This window comes from Papaver somniferum, chromosome 3, assembly GCF_003573695.1.
Source record: "Papaver somniferum cultivar HN1 chromosome 3, ASM357369v1, whole genome shotgun sequence".
Taxonomy (NCBI): Eukaryota; Viridiplantae; Streptophyta; class Magnoliopsida; order Ranunculales; family Papaveraceae; genus Papaver; species Papaver somniferum.
In genome coordinates this window covers 25,595,887-25,614,274 of record NC_039360.1, presented here as the reverse complement: position 1 = coordinate 25,614,274, position 18,388 = coordinate 25,595,887, and the positions used below count along the sequence as shown (strand labels likewise).

General features: G+C 35.1%; 2 protein-coding genes across 3 annotated transcripts; one reads left to right on the top strand and one right to left on the bottom strand.

Moving 5' to 3' along the window:
• Nucleotides 1-1,219: 1,219 nt before the first annotated feature.
• Nucleotides 1,220-6,252, bottom strand: LOC113355619 (putative uncharacterized protein DDB_G0270496). 2 transcript variants are annotated; one of them, XM_026598525.1, is made up of 14 exons: nucleotides 6,064-6,252; nucleotides 5,619-5,709; nucleotides 5,293-5,546; nucleotides 4,900-4,972; nucleotides 4,551-4,625; nucleotides 4,304-4,414; nucleotides 4,062-4,104; nucleotides 3,776-3,872; nucleotides 2,780-2,882; nucleotides 2,615-2,704; nucleotides 2,413-2,445; nucleotides 2,114-2,213; nucleotides 1,815-1,899; nucleotides 1,220-1,501 (listed from the first exon to the last, which is right to left on the bottom strand). In XM_026598525.1, exons 2-14 carry the CDS (start codon nucleotides 5,700-5,702, stop codon nucleotides 1,396-1,398), a joined length of 1,254 nt encoding a protein of 417 aa, XP_026454310.1. In that variant the 5' UTR covers nucleotides 5,703-5,709; nucleotides 6,064-6,252; the 3' UTR covers nucleotides 1,220-1,395. The 2 variants fall into 2 exon arrangements, with proteins under 2 accessions (XP_026454310.1, XP_026454311.1); XM_026598526.1 differs by having other exon boundaries at nucleotides 5,619-5,702.
• Nucleotides 6,253-7,656: 1,404 nt separating this feature from the next.
• On the top strand, nucleotides 7,657-8,007 carry LOC113359186. The gene has a single exon (XM_026602859.1). It carries the CDS (start codon nucleotides 7,657-7,659, stop codon nucleotides 8,005-8,007), a length of 351 nt encoding a protein of 116 aa, XP_026458644.1.
• The last annotated feature ends 10,381 nt before the right edge of the window (nucleotides 8,008-18,388 follow it).

Genomic DNA, 18,388 nt, shown 5'->3' with positions numbered 1-18,388 from the left:
TTGTCCATGCTTTGGAATCATACATAAACATAAAGTATAATATAAGTTCAATTTTCCAAATGAAATTTTTAAATAATCCACTAGATTCCAGATCCACATCAAAATCTAGGAATTGAAAATTAAAAATCTAAATATTTTAGGAGATATTAATGAGGATAGATTTGGAAAATATTTACTCCCTTTCTTGTTTCTTAATATGTATGAAAACACCTTCCCTTCATCTAAAATAGAACGGAGGGAGTAACTTAAAATGAAAGGTATTATTTTCCTAGAACATCTATCTCTTTCTACGGTTTCTAGTCAAGTTTTGTGTCCTCCTCTCAAGTTTGATGTTTCTTTCGTTCGTTCTTTCTCCATCTCTCCTCTTGAGCTCTGTATATATACTTCGTTTTTATTTATTTTCAAGACAAATTTAATAAAAAGCGATTAGATTAGATTTTGACTGTTCGTATGTAATGGATGATGGAATTCGAAGAACTTGTTATTTTAAAGTAGAATTTGATTTCACCTATTAATATATTAATATACAGTAAGTATGACTCATTTAATAGGAATATATCGATTTACTTGAATAAAAAAAAACTATCGAACCACATTACTAAGAGCAAGTTTTATGGTGGAAGAATTCCATCTTCCATGCCACCTCAGCATTTAAAATTGTTCATGGAAACTCAAGTCTTATGAGTTATGATGGAATCATAAAAAAGCTAAAAGGAATAGCGTTCAACGCTAAAAAGAACAGTGTTTCGATTTGGTCAATTGACTAAAATATATTTGCATAGTTGAAATTAAAAGTGGTTTTTCTGTGTTTAAAAAAAAAAAGAAAAAAAAAAACTATTCTGAATAGCATGCTATTCATAATAGCATTTCTTTGGATTCCACGCACCATTCCACAAAATCATGGAACATGGCTTGGAAAAAGTGTAGATGGCACCAACTTGGAATCCATTAAACTCGAAAAAGTGTAGATGGCACCAACTTGGAATCCATTAAACTCGATATTACACTTTTTCCAAGCTTTGAATAGGTTGGATTCCACCGTAAGACTTGCTCTACTCAACCTTGCATATCATTATGAGGATCTGTGATGATAAAAATCTATAAGCATTGTTCATTCATTTGTTTAATATTTTTTGTTGTATCCATCCATTTACCACGCAAATCAGATTTCTCCCGTCATGTATCTTTTGCAGTCTCATCTATTTGTAAAACATAAAAATAAAAGAAGAAAATTTCTCGGTCATCTATTAGGTTTCAAAATAGAGCACATTCCGACATCATTACATTTGATATATCAAAATTCTACGAGCCCTCAAACAATTGAGCTCTACACCTCGTTTGCTCCCAGAAGGCAGGACAAGACTAGACCAGACATTGATCAAAAAAAAAAGTTCTCTAATTTTTCAGTCCGAATAAGTTCTCAAATAATTTTGGAGCCATTGGGGGGAGATCTTGAGGCTCTGGGGCCATAAAATTCACTATCTTTTCATGAACATGGTACCTGAAATTAGTATCATTCAGGAAACAGCATATGGTAAAGAACAAAATAAAGATTGAAAAGGACTGCTCGGACTTGATGATGATCGACATATTATGAAGAATATGAAATACTTGTATGCATTTTGGAATTTAGATGGATATCAGACACAAAAGGTACTCATATTCATGATCTCCAGTACAATGACTTCAGGCGACCAAGTTACCCTACTTGTTTGCCAAAATTTTAATAAACCATAAATGCTGGAAGTTTCAGGAGGGTGAGAATAACTATGATGCCAAATATCACATCGGAAAGTTGATAAGAAGACAATTACCTGATCTTGCGGCACTTTGAAGCACGACGATCGACAATCTTTCGCTTCTTGGTCTGCAATCTCTTTAAAGCATAATATGCCGATTCTGGCAGGAAGTGAAAAATAATATAATTTGTTAGTTTTATATTTAGGCCAGAGATAATCTATATATCTGTAAGTTCATGACTATTAATGGTATCAGAATGAAGCGACATATTTAAAATATCAACCATTTTGGTAAATTGAGCATCATATCCACAGAAGTGAAAAATGCATCCCAAAGAAAATAGGGCCACCAGATTTAAAAATAGGTAATTTACCGGATGAGGCTGGGTTGTACGAATCCAAGAATTCCTTCAGAAGTTGCTGATAAAATTCAGAGTCATCCAAAAGTTCGGGGTCTCCATCCATGTTTGCATCCTAAGGATTGCAAAAAAGAGCATTAGAAATTGAGAATTTCTGAAACAGACTAGCTGCAATCACTAAATGTGGTCTATCAAAGAAAGAAAAGTATCAGGATGAAAAATAAATGGTGTTACTTCACAAAACAAAAACAAAAAAAATATATAACCATTTTACAGTTGATTGTACAAGTTAAAACCTAAGGTAAGTTGAATACCTCTTCTTTTCCATTTTCACACACATCAGGAACCTGCATAATATCAGCCAGGTTAACCTTAGTTATATAGGAATGAAACATAAGACAAATTTCAGAAGTTGTAATATGGTATTCTACAGGTTAGAACTTCCTCTATAAGATTTTTCCTTTCACGACCAAAAATTAACAAAATAAACAAAAGTCAAGGTAAATTATGACTTACAACTGTACCAACAGTAGATCTTCTTAGCTGCATGCTTTTTATCATTCTGCTTGGATCCCCCATGTAAGCAGCTACTTGTTCACTAATATTCTGTGATAAGAAAACAAGTAAGCCAAATAGTACAATCCGCTAACCAAGAACATGGGCAAAGAAGTAGAGGCCAACCTGATTAAATGCATGCAATCTTCCTTTAATCCCAGCCACACCAGTTCCTACTTGTGCATTTCTCTGCCATTTATCTATTGAGCTATTTCTGAAGGAAGTGAATCTGCAATAATTGAGAAGTTATAGAAGTTACAACAATGTGGTGCAAATATATACTAGCACCCAGTATTTGTTAAGAAGAATGGATATCGATGACACTCAAAATACTTCTTTCGTTATTTTTCACTTGTTTGCTCCCTTAAGATGGTAGAAAAGCTTAAAATGATCATAAAAAGGGGAGAAACAAGACGAGCTACGCCAACAGAGACGGAGCACTTATATAAGTTCAGCATCATACAGAATTTGCAAACATTTAAAACACTTTGCTAAATATAAAAATCAACTAGTCAAATACCTTCCTTATTCCTCACTAATTATTACGAATATATTCTTTTATTCTTTCCGGATTGAACTAAATGATGGGTTCCCTTGATCATGAAAATGGGGACATGATATAAACCACGAGAAGGGGAGGCTATTAAAATACTCAACAGCAAAGGGAACTTACAGAAGTACTCTATGTAAAAGATTCGATTATCTTTTCTCGGGATAGGTTAAACAACAATTGTGAGGGACCCCCTTGAATAAACAACATGCATGTTCATGTCCCAAATTTATTAAAACTTTGTACCTAATAGTAAAGAAGAACATTACATAGGCCTCAAAACCTCACGGTCCTAAGCTTCTGTAGTCATGTCAATGAATTCTGACAAAGCTAGCATATAGAGATATAAAACAATCCAAATCACAGTTTTCACTACACGTCTCATACATATTAAATTAAAAAGCAATAAGTACAATAGATTTGTGGGTTATGATAACATTACCCACGCATCTAAAAAGTATGACAGTAAGATAGTTATTTCTGCTGTTCTTTATCAATTTAAGGTGTTCAAATACTACGTGAATAATCATGAAGATGGAGATAGGTAGCACAAGAATTTTTCAGCCGAATACCTCGAATGCATTTGTTGAATAGGTAGCCATTCTTCGTCAGTCCTCGCATCCAAACTCTTTGATTGTTTTGCTTCCTTAGAAGATTCCTTTGTGTTGCCTTAAGTGACAGAGAAGGCAAGAGAAAGAACAATTTTAAAAGTTCAAAGAATTTTTAATTAGTAATTATCCTTCAACTATCATATATTGGCACATGAAACCTAAAAACAAATAAACCAAAAGCTAATGTCCTTTATGTTGATGCCATATGTCTAAGACTATGATAAGTTTGCAAGAATTCATAGCATACCATCTGTATTTTGAGCAACGTGCGGACTCTTCTCCAGTAAAGCCTGCCAAAGTACATATAAAAAAGGTTTTTAGATGTCCACACACTGACTAGGCTAACATAGACTCCCATTTCAACTAGTGCAGGGAGCTCTCTTCACCTTTTTATCTCTACAATATATTCTCTTCAAATAACGACAGATAAGCACTGCCTAGCCTTCAAATAACATTGCTAGTAATAAAGAAATAAACAAGACAGCTAACCTCTTGTAGTTCTAACAAACAATTTATAGTTTGCTCAGATGATGTTATCAAGTCTAAATACGCTTTATTTGTTGCTTTCTCAGAATCACAAAAAGATGATCGGAGGGGTTCCTGTTAAACAGTGCAACACAATTAAACTAACCAAGAGGAAGAAGATAGAAGACAGAAATACCATTTCTCTTTTTCCTAGTAGAAATTAAAGATAATTGAGCCATAATTTGTGGTAGATATCGTCTTCATAGCTCACCTTTGGTAATTTATTTGAACTCGAAAAAGGTTTTTGCAACAAGAACCTGAACTCAAGAGTCTTATCCCAGAGAACCTTCAAAACAGACGGAAAATTATCAGAATGATGCAGATGCAAGAAACAGAACAAACATAGCGGATTACAAACCAATGCATTACTGAACGTAAGAAAATGAGAGTACTGGAAAAAGTTACAGACACAAGACAGAATCAAGGAACAAGAAGGTATAAACAGAACTCAAAGCTAAGCTGCACAAAAGAATAAGAATTGGTGGGATAAATAATACATCTGTAATCTTCAGATTGGAAGAAGATGCTTCCTAATAACTGTGAAGTAACCGTACTAATACCTTTTGGTTCTTTACGGCTTGACCTTTCAGAATATCTTCATTCTTGTGATGCTTTAGATTCTTCATAATATCTCTATATGAGTGGAAACAGAAAACATAAAATGGAAACACAAAAGTAAATACATTCTCTAAAATAGTTAAAAGCGACTGCATGAGTAACTAACATCACAAGCTACGCTCAGAGATCCAAAAGACCTAGTAGTAATATCTTATTTACCACTACTAAGAAGAAAATTATCTTTCAACATCCAGAGAAGGAGAGAAAACTGAGATATTTAACAGTGTGGAGTGTACTCGCGCCAATTACTTTCATGATTTGTTCCATACTTCCATGCAATGTTACCTTTCAAATAAAGAGAAAATTGCAACGGAGTAGTTGATTAGAAGACTTACTGTTGTTCTTGGCGAATATCTGAGACCATTTTCTCAAGTTCTTCCATCTCTTCATCTTTCTGTGCCTTAATTCTTTCCTCATCATCTTCTTCTTCTTCCTCCTCATCATCGTAATCTTCCTCGCCCTCTTCTTGCTCTTCTTCCGAATCCTCTCCTTCTTCCTCCTCTTCTTGTTCTTCCTCCGCATCCTCTCCTTCTTCCTCCTCCTCTTCTTGTTCTTCTTCCGTATCCTCTTCTTCTTCCTCCTCTTTGTACTACACAAAAAGTTCTAAATCAAAACCTAACCTAAAAAAACTAAAACAAACAAACAGAAATAACACAATTACCATATCCATTTCAGGATCACTTTCTTCTTCTGAACTAGCATCGGTCATACGAACTCGGCGTGATTTATTCGAAACGAACCCCATCTGAAACCTTAGAAATGAATGAACATCAAAATTACTACTTCAGCAACACACATGAAACCACACTGTTTGTCCAAATAATATTGAATTTTAATATTGTTTGTAATTTAAATTTTAATTGAAACGATATAGTATAATATTGAATTTTCATTCTGTTTCACTGTTATCTAAATGACTGCTAAAACTGATTTATATACACCCTGTGCCTACTCGATTTCAATGTTTGGGCTTTATTCAGAATAAACCTATATAAATCGATTTGTGTTTTAAGGGTTTCTGGGAAATTAGAAAATATTATAGATAGACAAATACAAGTATCAAAAATTCAATCAGAAGAATCAAAGACAGACGGCGTTCTACTTACCTGAGTGAATGAGGGTTGGTGGTGCAAAGAAGTGGCGCGGATGGAGAAGCTTAAGAAAAGAGAAAGAGAAGACAAGGGTTTAAGGCTTTAAGCTGTGGTTTTCTTCTTCTATGGAAAACGACTGTATGTCTAAACGGGCGGAAAAACCTAACCTGTTAGATACCTGGGTTCTACTTCTAAACCGAGACGGAAAAGACAACATACTACACGAATATAGACTGGCTCACACTTGGAGAAAGTAAGAGTCATCTCTAAATCCAAACAATCCCCTCGTCCACCCGCAGGGCCGTCCCTGAATGTCATAAAGCCGGTTCCACCCATTTGCCGTGCCAGCTGGCCTGTCAAACTGGCCGCGCCATTATGAGAGCTAACCGTTCTCCGTCGAACGGTTGAGACTAGACCGCTAACGGTCTTCATAAAACCGGTCGGTCTTGTAATTATCGCTTATTAAATAATGAAGTAACGACTATTTCCCTCCACGTCTCCCTATAAATTCACCTCATTCAATTCAATTTAATCACATCTCATTTTCTCATTGACTCTATCATCTTATTCTTTTATACATTTAATCCTCTGTTGAATTTTTAGTTTCAATTTAATGGATTCTTCTGACGAAGAAGTGTGTATTCATATGAATCGATTTGAAGAACAACAATGAATATTCGTTCAGGCGTTTCTATAAATTGATGATGAGTCAGATGAAGATAAAGAACTAACCAACAATTTGCTGCAGCTATATTCATCGGGGAAAATACCTAGAGATCCAGAGCCAAGAGAAGTGTTCACAAGAAGATATACGTACCGAGGTCGGGATGAATGGCACGAGAAGCTGATGCACGATTATTTTTTTCCCGACTGTGTGTTCTCTAATGAAAATTTCCAAGGACGATTCCGCATGCCCCAACATTTGGTGCTAAAGATTATTGGTGAGCTTTGTCAGGCAGAACCTCAATTTAATTATCAGTATGATGCACTGAATATTATAGGTCATAGCCCTGAATAAAAGGTTACTTCGGCCTTAAGGATTCTAGGATATGGCAGACCTCCAGATTCTAATGATGAGTACCTTCGCATTGGCAAAACAATTGCATACAAGTATCTTTCGTTGTTTTGCGAAACAGTGATTAATCATTTTGGTCCTACCTATTTACAAAAACCAAATGACGCGGATGTTAGAGAAATATTAAAGAAAAATCAGGAAAGGGGATTTCCCGGAATGCTGGGTAGTCTTGACTGCATGCATTGGGTATGGGTCGGATGCCCGACCTATTAATCCGGTCAGTATAGGGGTCACCAAAACCAACGGTTATCCTTGAGGCTGCTGCTTCTTATGATTGTTGGATATGGCACGCTTTTTTTGGTCTCCCGGGATCTCAGAACAATATAAATGTTTTAAACAAATCGCCTTTGTTTGAAGACTTAAAGTATGGAATTTGTCCTCAAGTAAATTTCACTATCAACGGGAATCGCTACACTCATGGTTATTATCTTGCAGATGGAGTTTATCCAAAATTGTCAACTTTAGTTCAATGTTACCGTCAGCCACCTGCTGGTGAAATGGGTCGTTCATACTCATATTTCAATAATAAAAAAATGGAACTGAGAAGGGATGTGGAACGGGCTTTTGGAATTTTGAAGCGGAAGTTCGCCATCATTTGTGGGCCTTATCGTGGTCTAAGTGCTCGTGAAAAACATGAGACTATACTGACTGTCATCATTATGCATAACATGGTAATTCAGGAAACTCGTCATAATAAGAATTGGACTAACCATCAAGATGAAGACTTAAGGCATGAGATTCAACCAGCAATAGGATCACCTGCAAGGAACTATACGCAAATGACTAGTCATATTGAGAACAAAACTCTGTATAACAGGTTAAGGGAAGATCCAAGAGCGAATATGTGGGCTGAGTTTGGAAGAGATGGAGGACGAATTGAGTAGTGTTGTCAAGTTTAGTTGTTTAACTTTTATTTGTTATTTCATAGTTTTGTTTTGAAGTTGTTTAGTTGTTTAAGTTTCATTTGTTATTTCATAGTTTTGTTTTGAAATTGTTTAAGTTTAGTTGTTTTTTTCATAATTTTGTTTTGAAGTTGTTTAAGTTTTTTTTTAACGGTTTTCATTAGAAGTAGCGGTCTAGACTTAATTTCTAGCGGTCTAAACTCAATCGCCAATAATCCTTATAAATATACCTTCACTTCATCCATTTCAAAATCACACCTTCACTTAAAAACTTCTCCACTTCATCCATTTCAAAATCACACCTTCACTTCTCTACAAAAACTTCTTTACTATCTGGGTAATTTATGGATGATCCTAGATTTACTGAAGATGAAGATTTATCCCTTTGTAGAAACTATGTAATATACTACCCGAAGAGAGGTGGAGAACGACGGATGAACGGTTTACCTAGTATGATTTATTTGAGTAAAATTCATGATGCCTTCTGCACAGAGGCAGGTAATCCTCATAACCGGGATCGTGCTGCTTTGTTTTTCCGATTCATGACTATCAAAAAAGATCTTATGGATTTTATAGCTATGAAAAGGATTGTCACTCGATATCGTCTTAGAGGTGATACCAATACTGAATTGGGAATACGAACTCGATACGAGTGGCGAAGATGGAAAGGAATTTTTTTTGAATAAGAAGCGCATTATCAAATTCTTAAGGAGTTTTCTAATAACTCGTATGGGATGTTAGGCTTAAGTTTGGTTGTAGGCTTTTAAGTTTAGTTATAGTCTTAATTTTAGTTTTCATGTTTTCAAGTTTTAGTTTTAATGTAATGAAAAAACTAGAACAATTCAATTCTAGTCTTAAGTTTAATTTTGATGGATGTTGTCAAGTTTAAGTTTTAATGTAATGAAAAAACTAGAACAATTTGTAATGAAAAAACTAAAAAAAATTCATTCACAATAACCAAACTACTACATCTTCATTAAAATTAAAGACGATACATTAATTAATTAAGTGGCACTACTTCATCGTGGTCTTCATCATCCTCATCTTCAGCTTGAACTCCAAATTGTTTTTCCAAATTTCTCTTGTTTCGTTTTTCTTCCAATTCCTCTGCTAACATGTCCATATCCATCTCCCACACCATCTATTGTTTGGTATTCATTGTTGAGGTGTTTGCATTTAAAATCTTATTCTTGTCATAGTCTGAAATAAATTTCTCTTGAGTTTGTCGATGTTTTTCATCTCCCTAGTCAAGAACTGCCGGTCTACTGCTCGTTGTTTTTCGACGGTCTTCTGATGCTCTATCAAAGTATCCAAAACACCATCACTTGCTTCTCCTTCTTGGGTAGCTTTTCTCGCTGCTCTTGCAGCATTTCTTCCTAATAATCTTTTATTAATCGCAGCATCGACATTCAAGTTGGAATTGTTGTTTGTTGTGGTTTCCGGTGAAGAAAATGGATTCTCCGAAGGGGGTGAGATGATTGAGATGGTTGTGAAGCTGGCGTTGAAGGAGAAGAAGTGTATGGTGAACGTGCAGGTATATTCTGCATGTTTGCTAACACTTCTGGATTATATTTAAGCAACACTTTCAAAATATGATAATGATAGGTGTCTAAAACACCTTGATATTTATTTATTTTTTATGCTTTCTTTGCTATGTTTTCTTGTAAATTATGTATCTTATGTTTGCTTTTGAGTGTTTAGGTACTTTTGAGTCATTTGGAACAAAAGAAGAAGAAACGTTGCTTAAAAGGCAAAAAGGTGCAACTGCTGTTGGAGGGATTATTTCTCATTATTTTTTTATTTCTTCATTTCTGTCTGAAAAGTATGTCGGCTTTAGTGATGCAAATTTTTGTCTGAAAAGTATGACAACTTTAGTGATGAAGAGAAATTGGAAAGAAGAAGTGGATCTGAGAAATAAGAGAGAGAGAGAGAGACGACTGCTGCTGGTGGAAGAATTCAAGAGAAGAAAAGAGCGTTCATTTGGAGCAAGGAAGGTAGAATCGTCGTTGAACAAGCAAGCGCTATCGGGAGCACAATGGAGGATACGGGACAGTCGACATCACCAATACAAGTCAACATAAGGGCTGTCATTTGGTTGGTCCTTATCCTATCCACGGGTGCCTAGAGTCATTCTGGGTACCAGTGGATATAGCCATTCCCATTACTACACAACCCTAAAATTCAGAGAAAAATCAAATCTCTCATCATTGTGTATTCTCCACTTACTCCACCTGAAACCAAGAGAGAGATGGCGACACCATTATGAAGCTGGGAGAATCGTGAGATTGTAGAGATTCTGGTGAGGTTATGATGTTGATCGAGAGAAGAAGAGAACTGGCTGCTGTTGAGATTAGGGAGATGGTTGAAACTCAGGGGAATGAATTTATGAGAACTAACTAATGGGTTTGAGTAAATCGAAAATTTGGTAGAACAAATAAGTGATTCGAGTTGATTTGGAGATGTTGGTGGTGCTGTTGTGCGATGGGTATGCTTCTGATTTATAGTTTAGATTTTGGATCTGAGTTGAGCAGTGTTGGAACAATTGCTGAATTATGCCTGCAAAACAATCACAAAAAACAAACAAAACAATGTGATGGCTGAGTCGCGGACTAGGTCGCTTTCTTTAAGACGTTTCGCAGCTCTGCCTAAGATTGTGCAAACAGTTCTTCAATGGCGCGTCGTCCCCAGGATAAAACAGCCGAGATCAATCTCTTACACAATCACTCTTGCACGGTGAGAGGATGTGAAACTTCTACACTTCATTCTTGCTCAGAAACTCATTTAGAAAAATAAGAGATGTTCACACACTTATTTTTCTTTCTCACAAAAATTCATTTTTCTGTGAAACTCAAGAAACATAAATGAAAACTTTTTATAAGAAAAAGGATCCTAAAACTCTTCTTCTTCTCATTTTGTTTTTCCAACCAAAATTCTGATTTATACTCAAGATTTTCAAAATATTTAAGTGATATATGAAAATGTTATTATGGTGGAGTTAACACCATTAAAACCACAAATATATAACGGTCAAATTTTAATGAAAAATTAAATTTTCTTTTTGGAAAACATTATTAAGATGTTAATTAAAATCATTAACTCATTCAAGAAAAACGGTTTTTGACATTAACTCAAAACAAATTTAATCTTTAAGAGAGAATAATTATCACATTTAAACCATTTAAATGAGACACTAATTTTTGGAAATCAATAATGTTTTTAAAACATATATTCTCAATAATCCCCCACTTATATTTTTCAAAACATTGAGCAAGAACTTATAGAATTGTGCATAAGCAAAGGTGTCTCGCGACTTGAACCTTTACGTAGTGTTAATAGGCTCTCTTAAATATGACCATAGAGTGAACATAAGTCTTGAACTCTAGAAGATAAAAGATTACTTAACACACATGACTATACTAGTGTAAAGTCTAAAGTCAACACATTATGGCCATGTGCTTGTATCCCAGTTTAATGAATGATCTAGAAAACTGCCCATATTCTCATAGAAAGCGGCCACACTTTCACATTTATATAGGTGAGTTTATCAAGAGTACTCATGAAATTACCCCACTCTAAATAGAGATATAAACATCATTAAGAGTTTAAAATTTTAAAATTAAAATTAAGCTCCACCTTTTACTCGCTTCAGGATGTCATGTCGTGGGGATGAATTCTTCAAAAGCATGATTCTCGCATCTCCATATCATTTATGACTTCGTCTAGTCCCTTTGAACTTATTTCTAGGTTGGGTATCCATCATAGATGACTCAATCTCAATGGGCATCAACCTCATCCCTAAGATGTATTCACATCTTCTTATCAATCCTTTCGTCAAAGGACTAATGAAAGATCTTTTCAGACCTTATATAATCCATTCTCATAACATCAACTCTTGTAGTTGTCATAACGTTATCAATTCTTGCAATAGCCGCGGTACTATCACATTGGATTAATATGTCTTTTCCTCTATCCACTATAGAGGATCGAATCACCCCATCCCTTAAAGGATTCAACTGAAAGGATGTCCAATCAGCTTCACAACATCCTTAAAGGATTTCGGTAACCATTTAGATAGTGTATTTCTAGGTGTAAGGTGTGTTTGAAACACCTCATAACCTTCTCAAAAATTTACCAATTTTTCGTACTAGGATTGGTAAATCTGAATATAAAAACCCCACTACAGAAGTAATATATTAAACCCCCACTACAAAAAATACTTATACATAGTCAATCACGTAGCAAAGAAACATACTGAGCTACCGTACTCATGTCTAGTGCAATCACACACAATCTCAAAAGCATTAGCACTAAACCAAATGAGTGAAAACTAGTTTACGGTCAGACTATATATATATATATATATATATATATATATATTTCTATCTCTTTTAAAGTTCTATTTTCATTGAAATGAAATAGATCCAAAGAAAAAAGAATTTTAACAACATACACCATCTTCATTCAAGTCTTTCATGTCAAATAGTAAACTAAGCATGTTCTCAATTTCATTTTCATTCTATAAGTTAGAATAAAAATTCAACAAATCATATATGCATATAAAACAAAGAGTATTGTGCATTTCACTTTCATCAATTCTGAAATCATCCAAATGAATCAAGTAAACAATTTATTTCTTTCAAATTGTTTTAAAGTTGTTTTCAGAATATAAATGATAAATTATATAACTTATATGCTTTCTTTTATGGTAGAAGCTACATAGTTTTCCATGCTTGGTTTACATATATTCTCATCTTTGACTTACACAAAAGTATATATTTCTACTTATGAATATAAAAAATCATATATCGTAGAAACAACATCAACAAAACAAGCATGTAAGTTAATTTAGAGACATTAATGCAAGTGTCAACAATTTCTGTTTTCCTATCTAAAGATAATAGGTTCACGAATTTATTTTTCCAAAGATTAAATTTTTAAAGAACAAAGTTACTTTCTATGAGAAGTTATCTTTCAAACTATAAGCAACAAAATATTCATGACTAAAATTTAGTCTCACCATAGATGCTTTTCTAGGTTTATTCTTATTGAATTACTTGTCACCTTCATTTTTCTAGTTCCTCTAATTCAAATCAAAATTGGTAAAACACAAGGTATGGAACCCTCACAATTTTTTTGACTCGAACAAGAGTTTCAAAACAATATCCAAAGTTCAAAAAAAATTATGAAATGTAATGAACTTATGATCTAAATCCAAAACTTTTTACACAATATAAAGGATAAAAATTCAAACAATTTTCTTGAAGACAACATTTCCTAATTCACTACTCAAACAATCATATTTGATATCAACACAAGCTATTCGAAGCAGCAAACATGTTTTATAAAATTCTCAAATATTTTATTTCATCCAATTGCAAGTTGTGTAAGATTTGAAAGGTACATGCTTTTATGAGTTAGGTAACATTACATACATGTTACTCAAAGAATTCACCAAGTTCATAAGAAAATATAACATGCTCATATTCATCACCAACTCATTGATTTCTTAAAAAGCATGACAAAATATCATATTTAAAATATTCAAAATTCAATTTATATTATGATAAAATTGCAATATTATGCTCAAACATTTTATCCATAACATATCATTTGTAGTATTGCATTGATCAAACTCAACAAATTTCTAATCTCAGTCTTGTAAATAACAAGATATGGGGAAACCAGAATTCTTTCTCATTTTGGAAAATATGAACATCTTTAACAAGATTGTTCTACCTAAAGTAAACTTTAAGATCGTACCAATACCGAAAATCCTAGTGATGTGAGTATATCACAACACCACTTTCTTTAAAACGATTTGGTTCATCTTTTGAACCATAACCTATCAAAACAAACATGGTGTAAAACACCAATATATACCAACCTCTCACCGTATCCATAATTCACATTAACTTAGCTTGAAAAGCATTGTTAATAACATTTGATATCCTTGCAAAGTCATGCAAGAATAACAAATAAATCCATAATTAATATTATGTTCATTTCTTGGTGAGAGTTGATATTCACATTAGTTTTGACTAGGTTTCTACTTATTTCGGTTTTGGGTTCGTATAAAATTCTATCTCATAAGTCCAAACTTAAATGAGTCACATGTTTATTGTCATATACAATAATTCTTAATATCTTGTTTCCCATAAATTTATTCTAAGATTGATTAGTTTATTCAATTTAGAACGCCATTATTTGATCACTACAATAACTACAAATAGTTCATCAAACATACCTCAATTGCTTTTATAGCTCAATTGGTTATAAACCATTTTCCATAATTTGTGCACCAACAAAGAAATCAGCAACCTCATTGCTCCTCACTGGTGGGCCCGGGAAAGCGTATAAAATTGAAGCGAAATGAAACGGGCCTACAGTAATACCGCAAGTGCACGGTCGTCAGTTGTAGCTCGTGCAAGTACGGGTCGATCCACAGAGACTGGGAGTGTTTTGGAGTTTTCTAGCTATTTTGGGCTCCTAAACTGTTGTTGGTTAACTATGAAGCCTTTTGGGCTTTGGGCTTAGGGTACCTTTGGATTATAGGCTTGTTTGACAATGAAGTGAACTGATCTTGGGCTCAGTTGGTCTTGAAGTGCACTAGGCTTGGCCTTTGAAGTGCACTGGGCTTTGAGTGTCAATGGGCTTCTAGATTAACCCAAGACTGAATGAACTGAACTGAGTTGGGCCTTAGGTTTCTAAGCAGATACAGTGGGCTTTTGTAATGACTGGACTTGTAGCCCAGAATTGAACTGGACCTGGAGCAGCAGCAGTGGTGGCTTCAGCAGCAGCAGCAGCAGAAGCAGTGCATAGCAGCAGCAACAGCAACAGCAAGTAGTAGCAGCTGGGGGAGAACTGGCAGCAAGGCCAGGGAAGGAAAAGGGCAGAAAATCCAAAAAGACCTAGTGCAGCTGGAGCTAAACAAGGCAGCAGAGCACTAGGCCAAGGTAAAACATGGATATTTACAATGGCAAAAGCAAACAGCAAACAACAGTGATGATGGTGAAGGTGACAATGGCATATACATGGAAGCAACACAGGGAAAAGGGATGCGAATTTACAATGGCATGGCAGTGATAAATCAAAGACAATGGACAAGGGCCAAAGGCAAAGGAAGAACAGGGCACAAAACAGTTATAAAAACAGCTATAAAAACAGTGATAGGAAGCCACAAAAACAGATAGATAACAAAGAAGAACAGGAAAGATGCTAGGCAGTGGCTGTTTTTTTGGTTAAATCCTTGTCCCTAATGGAGCTAGGTGGAGGTTCTAGCCTGCCTATGTTCCAGGGCATACATAAATGGAATGGAAGGAGAAGAAGCTTGTCCAACTGTTTTACTCCTAGCATTGACTGTCTTTTAACAGCACAATCAATCACAAGCAACAGTGGACACTAAATTCCTCCATTTCTCAATCAGCTCAATTTACATGAATTCTAACCTAAACTTCCACTACTAACAGTGAACAAACTTAACATAAACATGAACATGAGCTTGATATAAATTGTAACAATCACACACTCAAATTAAATACATGTTGGAGTTCTGAACAGCTAAAATTAACAATGCATTTGAATTGAGAATCATGGAATTGAAAAGATTGATAACCCTCAAAGCTACAGTTCATGGAAATAACAAACTAAACTATTCTACTGATGCTCTGGTTAATCCAGGCATAAGTTTTACAACACACAACACCCAGCTCTATTTATAGCTTACAGACAATCCCCAAATTCCCCAAAAATTAGGGTTTTCCAAAATCACACAAATTCCCAAATTAAACAGTAATTGGGTTTAATTACCTACCCTATTTCACCCACTCTATCTTCTCTATACTCTTCTCAACAATAATCAGGGTTTTTATGATTTTCCCCAAATTGACTGTGAACTAGGGTTTAGGATTTTTACCTCACCAACTGTGATGAGACAATTCCATCTTCGACCCATACTTCTTCTGCTTCCCTTGCGTAATTCCCATGCTTCAATTTCATCTCTAGGTCACCTACTTCATCAACCTCTCACGCTTAGGGTTTCAGGGAAGAAACGTGAGAGATTGAGGGAATAGGGGGCTAGATAGTTAGGGGGTGATGATGGGTTGGTAGTTTAGGGATGATGTGAGACAGGTAGAGGTGTTGGCGCGGCAGTTGCAGGGAGTGGTGGTTGTGGAAGTGGAGTTGGTGGTGATGATGGCGGACATGGTGGTGGTACGGGTTCTGCAGACGGGGGAAGGAAGAAGAGATGGAGAAGAAAGAAGAAGTCGATAGAGTTAGGGTTATGGGGCGTTTGACTAGGGGTATAGGGAATTTGGTGTTTGGGTGTTGATCGGGTACAACAAGTTTGATGATTTGCGATGCTCAGCCGTTGGATGTGGAATTGATAGATCAATCTGACGGCGAGATACAAGGGAGCTTGTAGCGACCGTTGGATGCGGAAGTACAACGAAACTGACGGCTCAAGATGGAGTTAGGTGCTATAGTGTTTTTCAGGAGCTTCAGATTTTGATGCACTATGATGAAGCGACCGTAGGATGCTGAGATGATCCAATCTGACGGCTGAATATGAAGGCGGGTATGGATATTGGAAATGGGTTTGGGTGAGGGTTTTGGGCCTTGGGTATGCCAAGCCCATATCTTCTTTAAGAACAATTCTTCCTCTTCAAGCCCACTTCTAGCCTTTTGGTCTTGTGCACAACATTCTTCGCGGCTTCCTTGCGTGATTCCTATCGGCTTCCACCACTTTTCTGCTCTTTTCTGCTCCGCTATTCATCCAAACTTTATTTATTACCTAAAAATGCAAAATTAATTAATAAAAATATTTATTCTTGAAAACAAAGAAAATACAGAATATGGGATAAAATGTAGAATTAATGCACAAAAGATGAGTTAAATGGCAAGAAAAATATATAGAAATATGTACTTTTTAGCACTCATCAAATACCCCCAAACCTGAATTTTACTTGTCCTCAAGTAAAACAAAACTAAGGAAATCCTACCTATACCACTATCGCTGGTCTCTCGAATGCATTTAGCGTATGCACTAAGCCTTTTAAACCACTAAGTGTCCCTAGTGGACGAGTGAAGTCTCGTGAAGGTTTGCTTAGAACGTACCTACAAAGTTCTAGGTCAAAATATAAGCTCAGATTCCATCAAATGTGACATGTGCAAGTCAGTTTAAGCTCACAGCAAAATGGAGATGTCAATCTAGCTATCAAAGGCACAATCCTAGCACTGATAACAAATAAAGACATGTGATAAGAGTGTAAAGTGTATCTACACATGTGTAAAGAAAGATCGGATGTTATGACTACTAATCACCAAGAGATAGTTTCTCAGGCTAAGAACCAAGGTCGAAATCTAGCTAGCTGTCCGGACTTTACGAGAATTGTGAATGAGTTGGAGGTATTTCACAATTACTCGCGTTGTACATCAATGGCATACACCCTTCCTTGCTTATTACAATAAAACAAAAAATGACTCTTTACATGACTCTTATTTATATTGACTACTCTCTTTTATTTTTGGATAAGAGAGAACTATTTTCTTTACATGACACAAATGGAATTTGAATACTTGATTATTATTATTTTTCTGATTTTTCTGAATATATACATCGTTTTTTTTTTTTTTTTGGAACAAGGAAACACTTTTGATACATAAGGAAAAAGAAACAAAAAATTACATGACACTTCGCAAGAGGTAGCCCTTTTTGATGCACCCAGTTAAATTCGATGGTTGTTTTTCTTAATGTAACCTCCACCTTCTATCCCAACCAACCAAAGAACAAGCTAGTCAAGTTTCGTTCAGTATTCTAAAGTGATTGGCAATCGTGACTTCCTATCAAACACCTTGAAGATCGAGGCCATACATGTATTGGTAGATCGTGCGCGTGCAATTTTCTTATCACTATGTGAATTGTGCTAGAATCAGGGTGCCTAAATATCTAGACTAAGACTCCTAATAATTACATATTTGCACAAGAGTCAACATTTCAAGGTAAATGAGCTCCATTTTTATGTTTTTATCATTTTTCTAATTTTTTTTGGAATTTTTCAATTTTTTTTCAAAAAGATGGAGTTTTGTTTTCAATTATGGCATATTATCGTGGTATCTACTCTATACCCCCAAAACCTAAACTAAACATTGTCCTCAATGTTTAAAAATATGGAAAGAATTAAAATGCAACATATGGAAAGGGACATGCTGAGTAGAGTAAAAGGAGAGAGAATACCCGATTTCGGCGAAAGCAGAATTAAAACTCCGTTATCCAAGGCAAAACTCCAACTTATTCGGAGTCACAATGGATGAGCACAAAATATATACAAAAGGAAATTTAACTAACACATTATCTACAAGAAAATTT

Bases quoted from the DNA above. Each gene is read 5' to 3' on its own strand.
- LOC113355619 (XM_026598525.1), bottom strand. From the start codon at position 5,702: ATGGGGTTCGTTTCGAATAAATCACGCCGAGTTCGTATGACCGATGCT. The intron at 2,705-2,779 runs GTTGGCCTCTAC...TTCTTATCACAG, and splicing joins GATTGCATGCATTTAATCAG to AATATTAGTGAACAAGTAGC. The intron at 1,502-1,814 runs GTAATTGTCTTC...TACTAATTTCAG, and splicing joins TCAAAGTGCCGCAAGATCAG to GTACCATGTTCATGAAAAGA.
- LOC113359186 (XM_026602859.1), top strand. From the start codon at position 7,657: ATGGAACTGAGAAGGGATGTGGAACGGGCTTTTGGAATTTTGAAGCGG.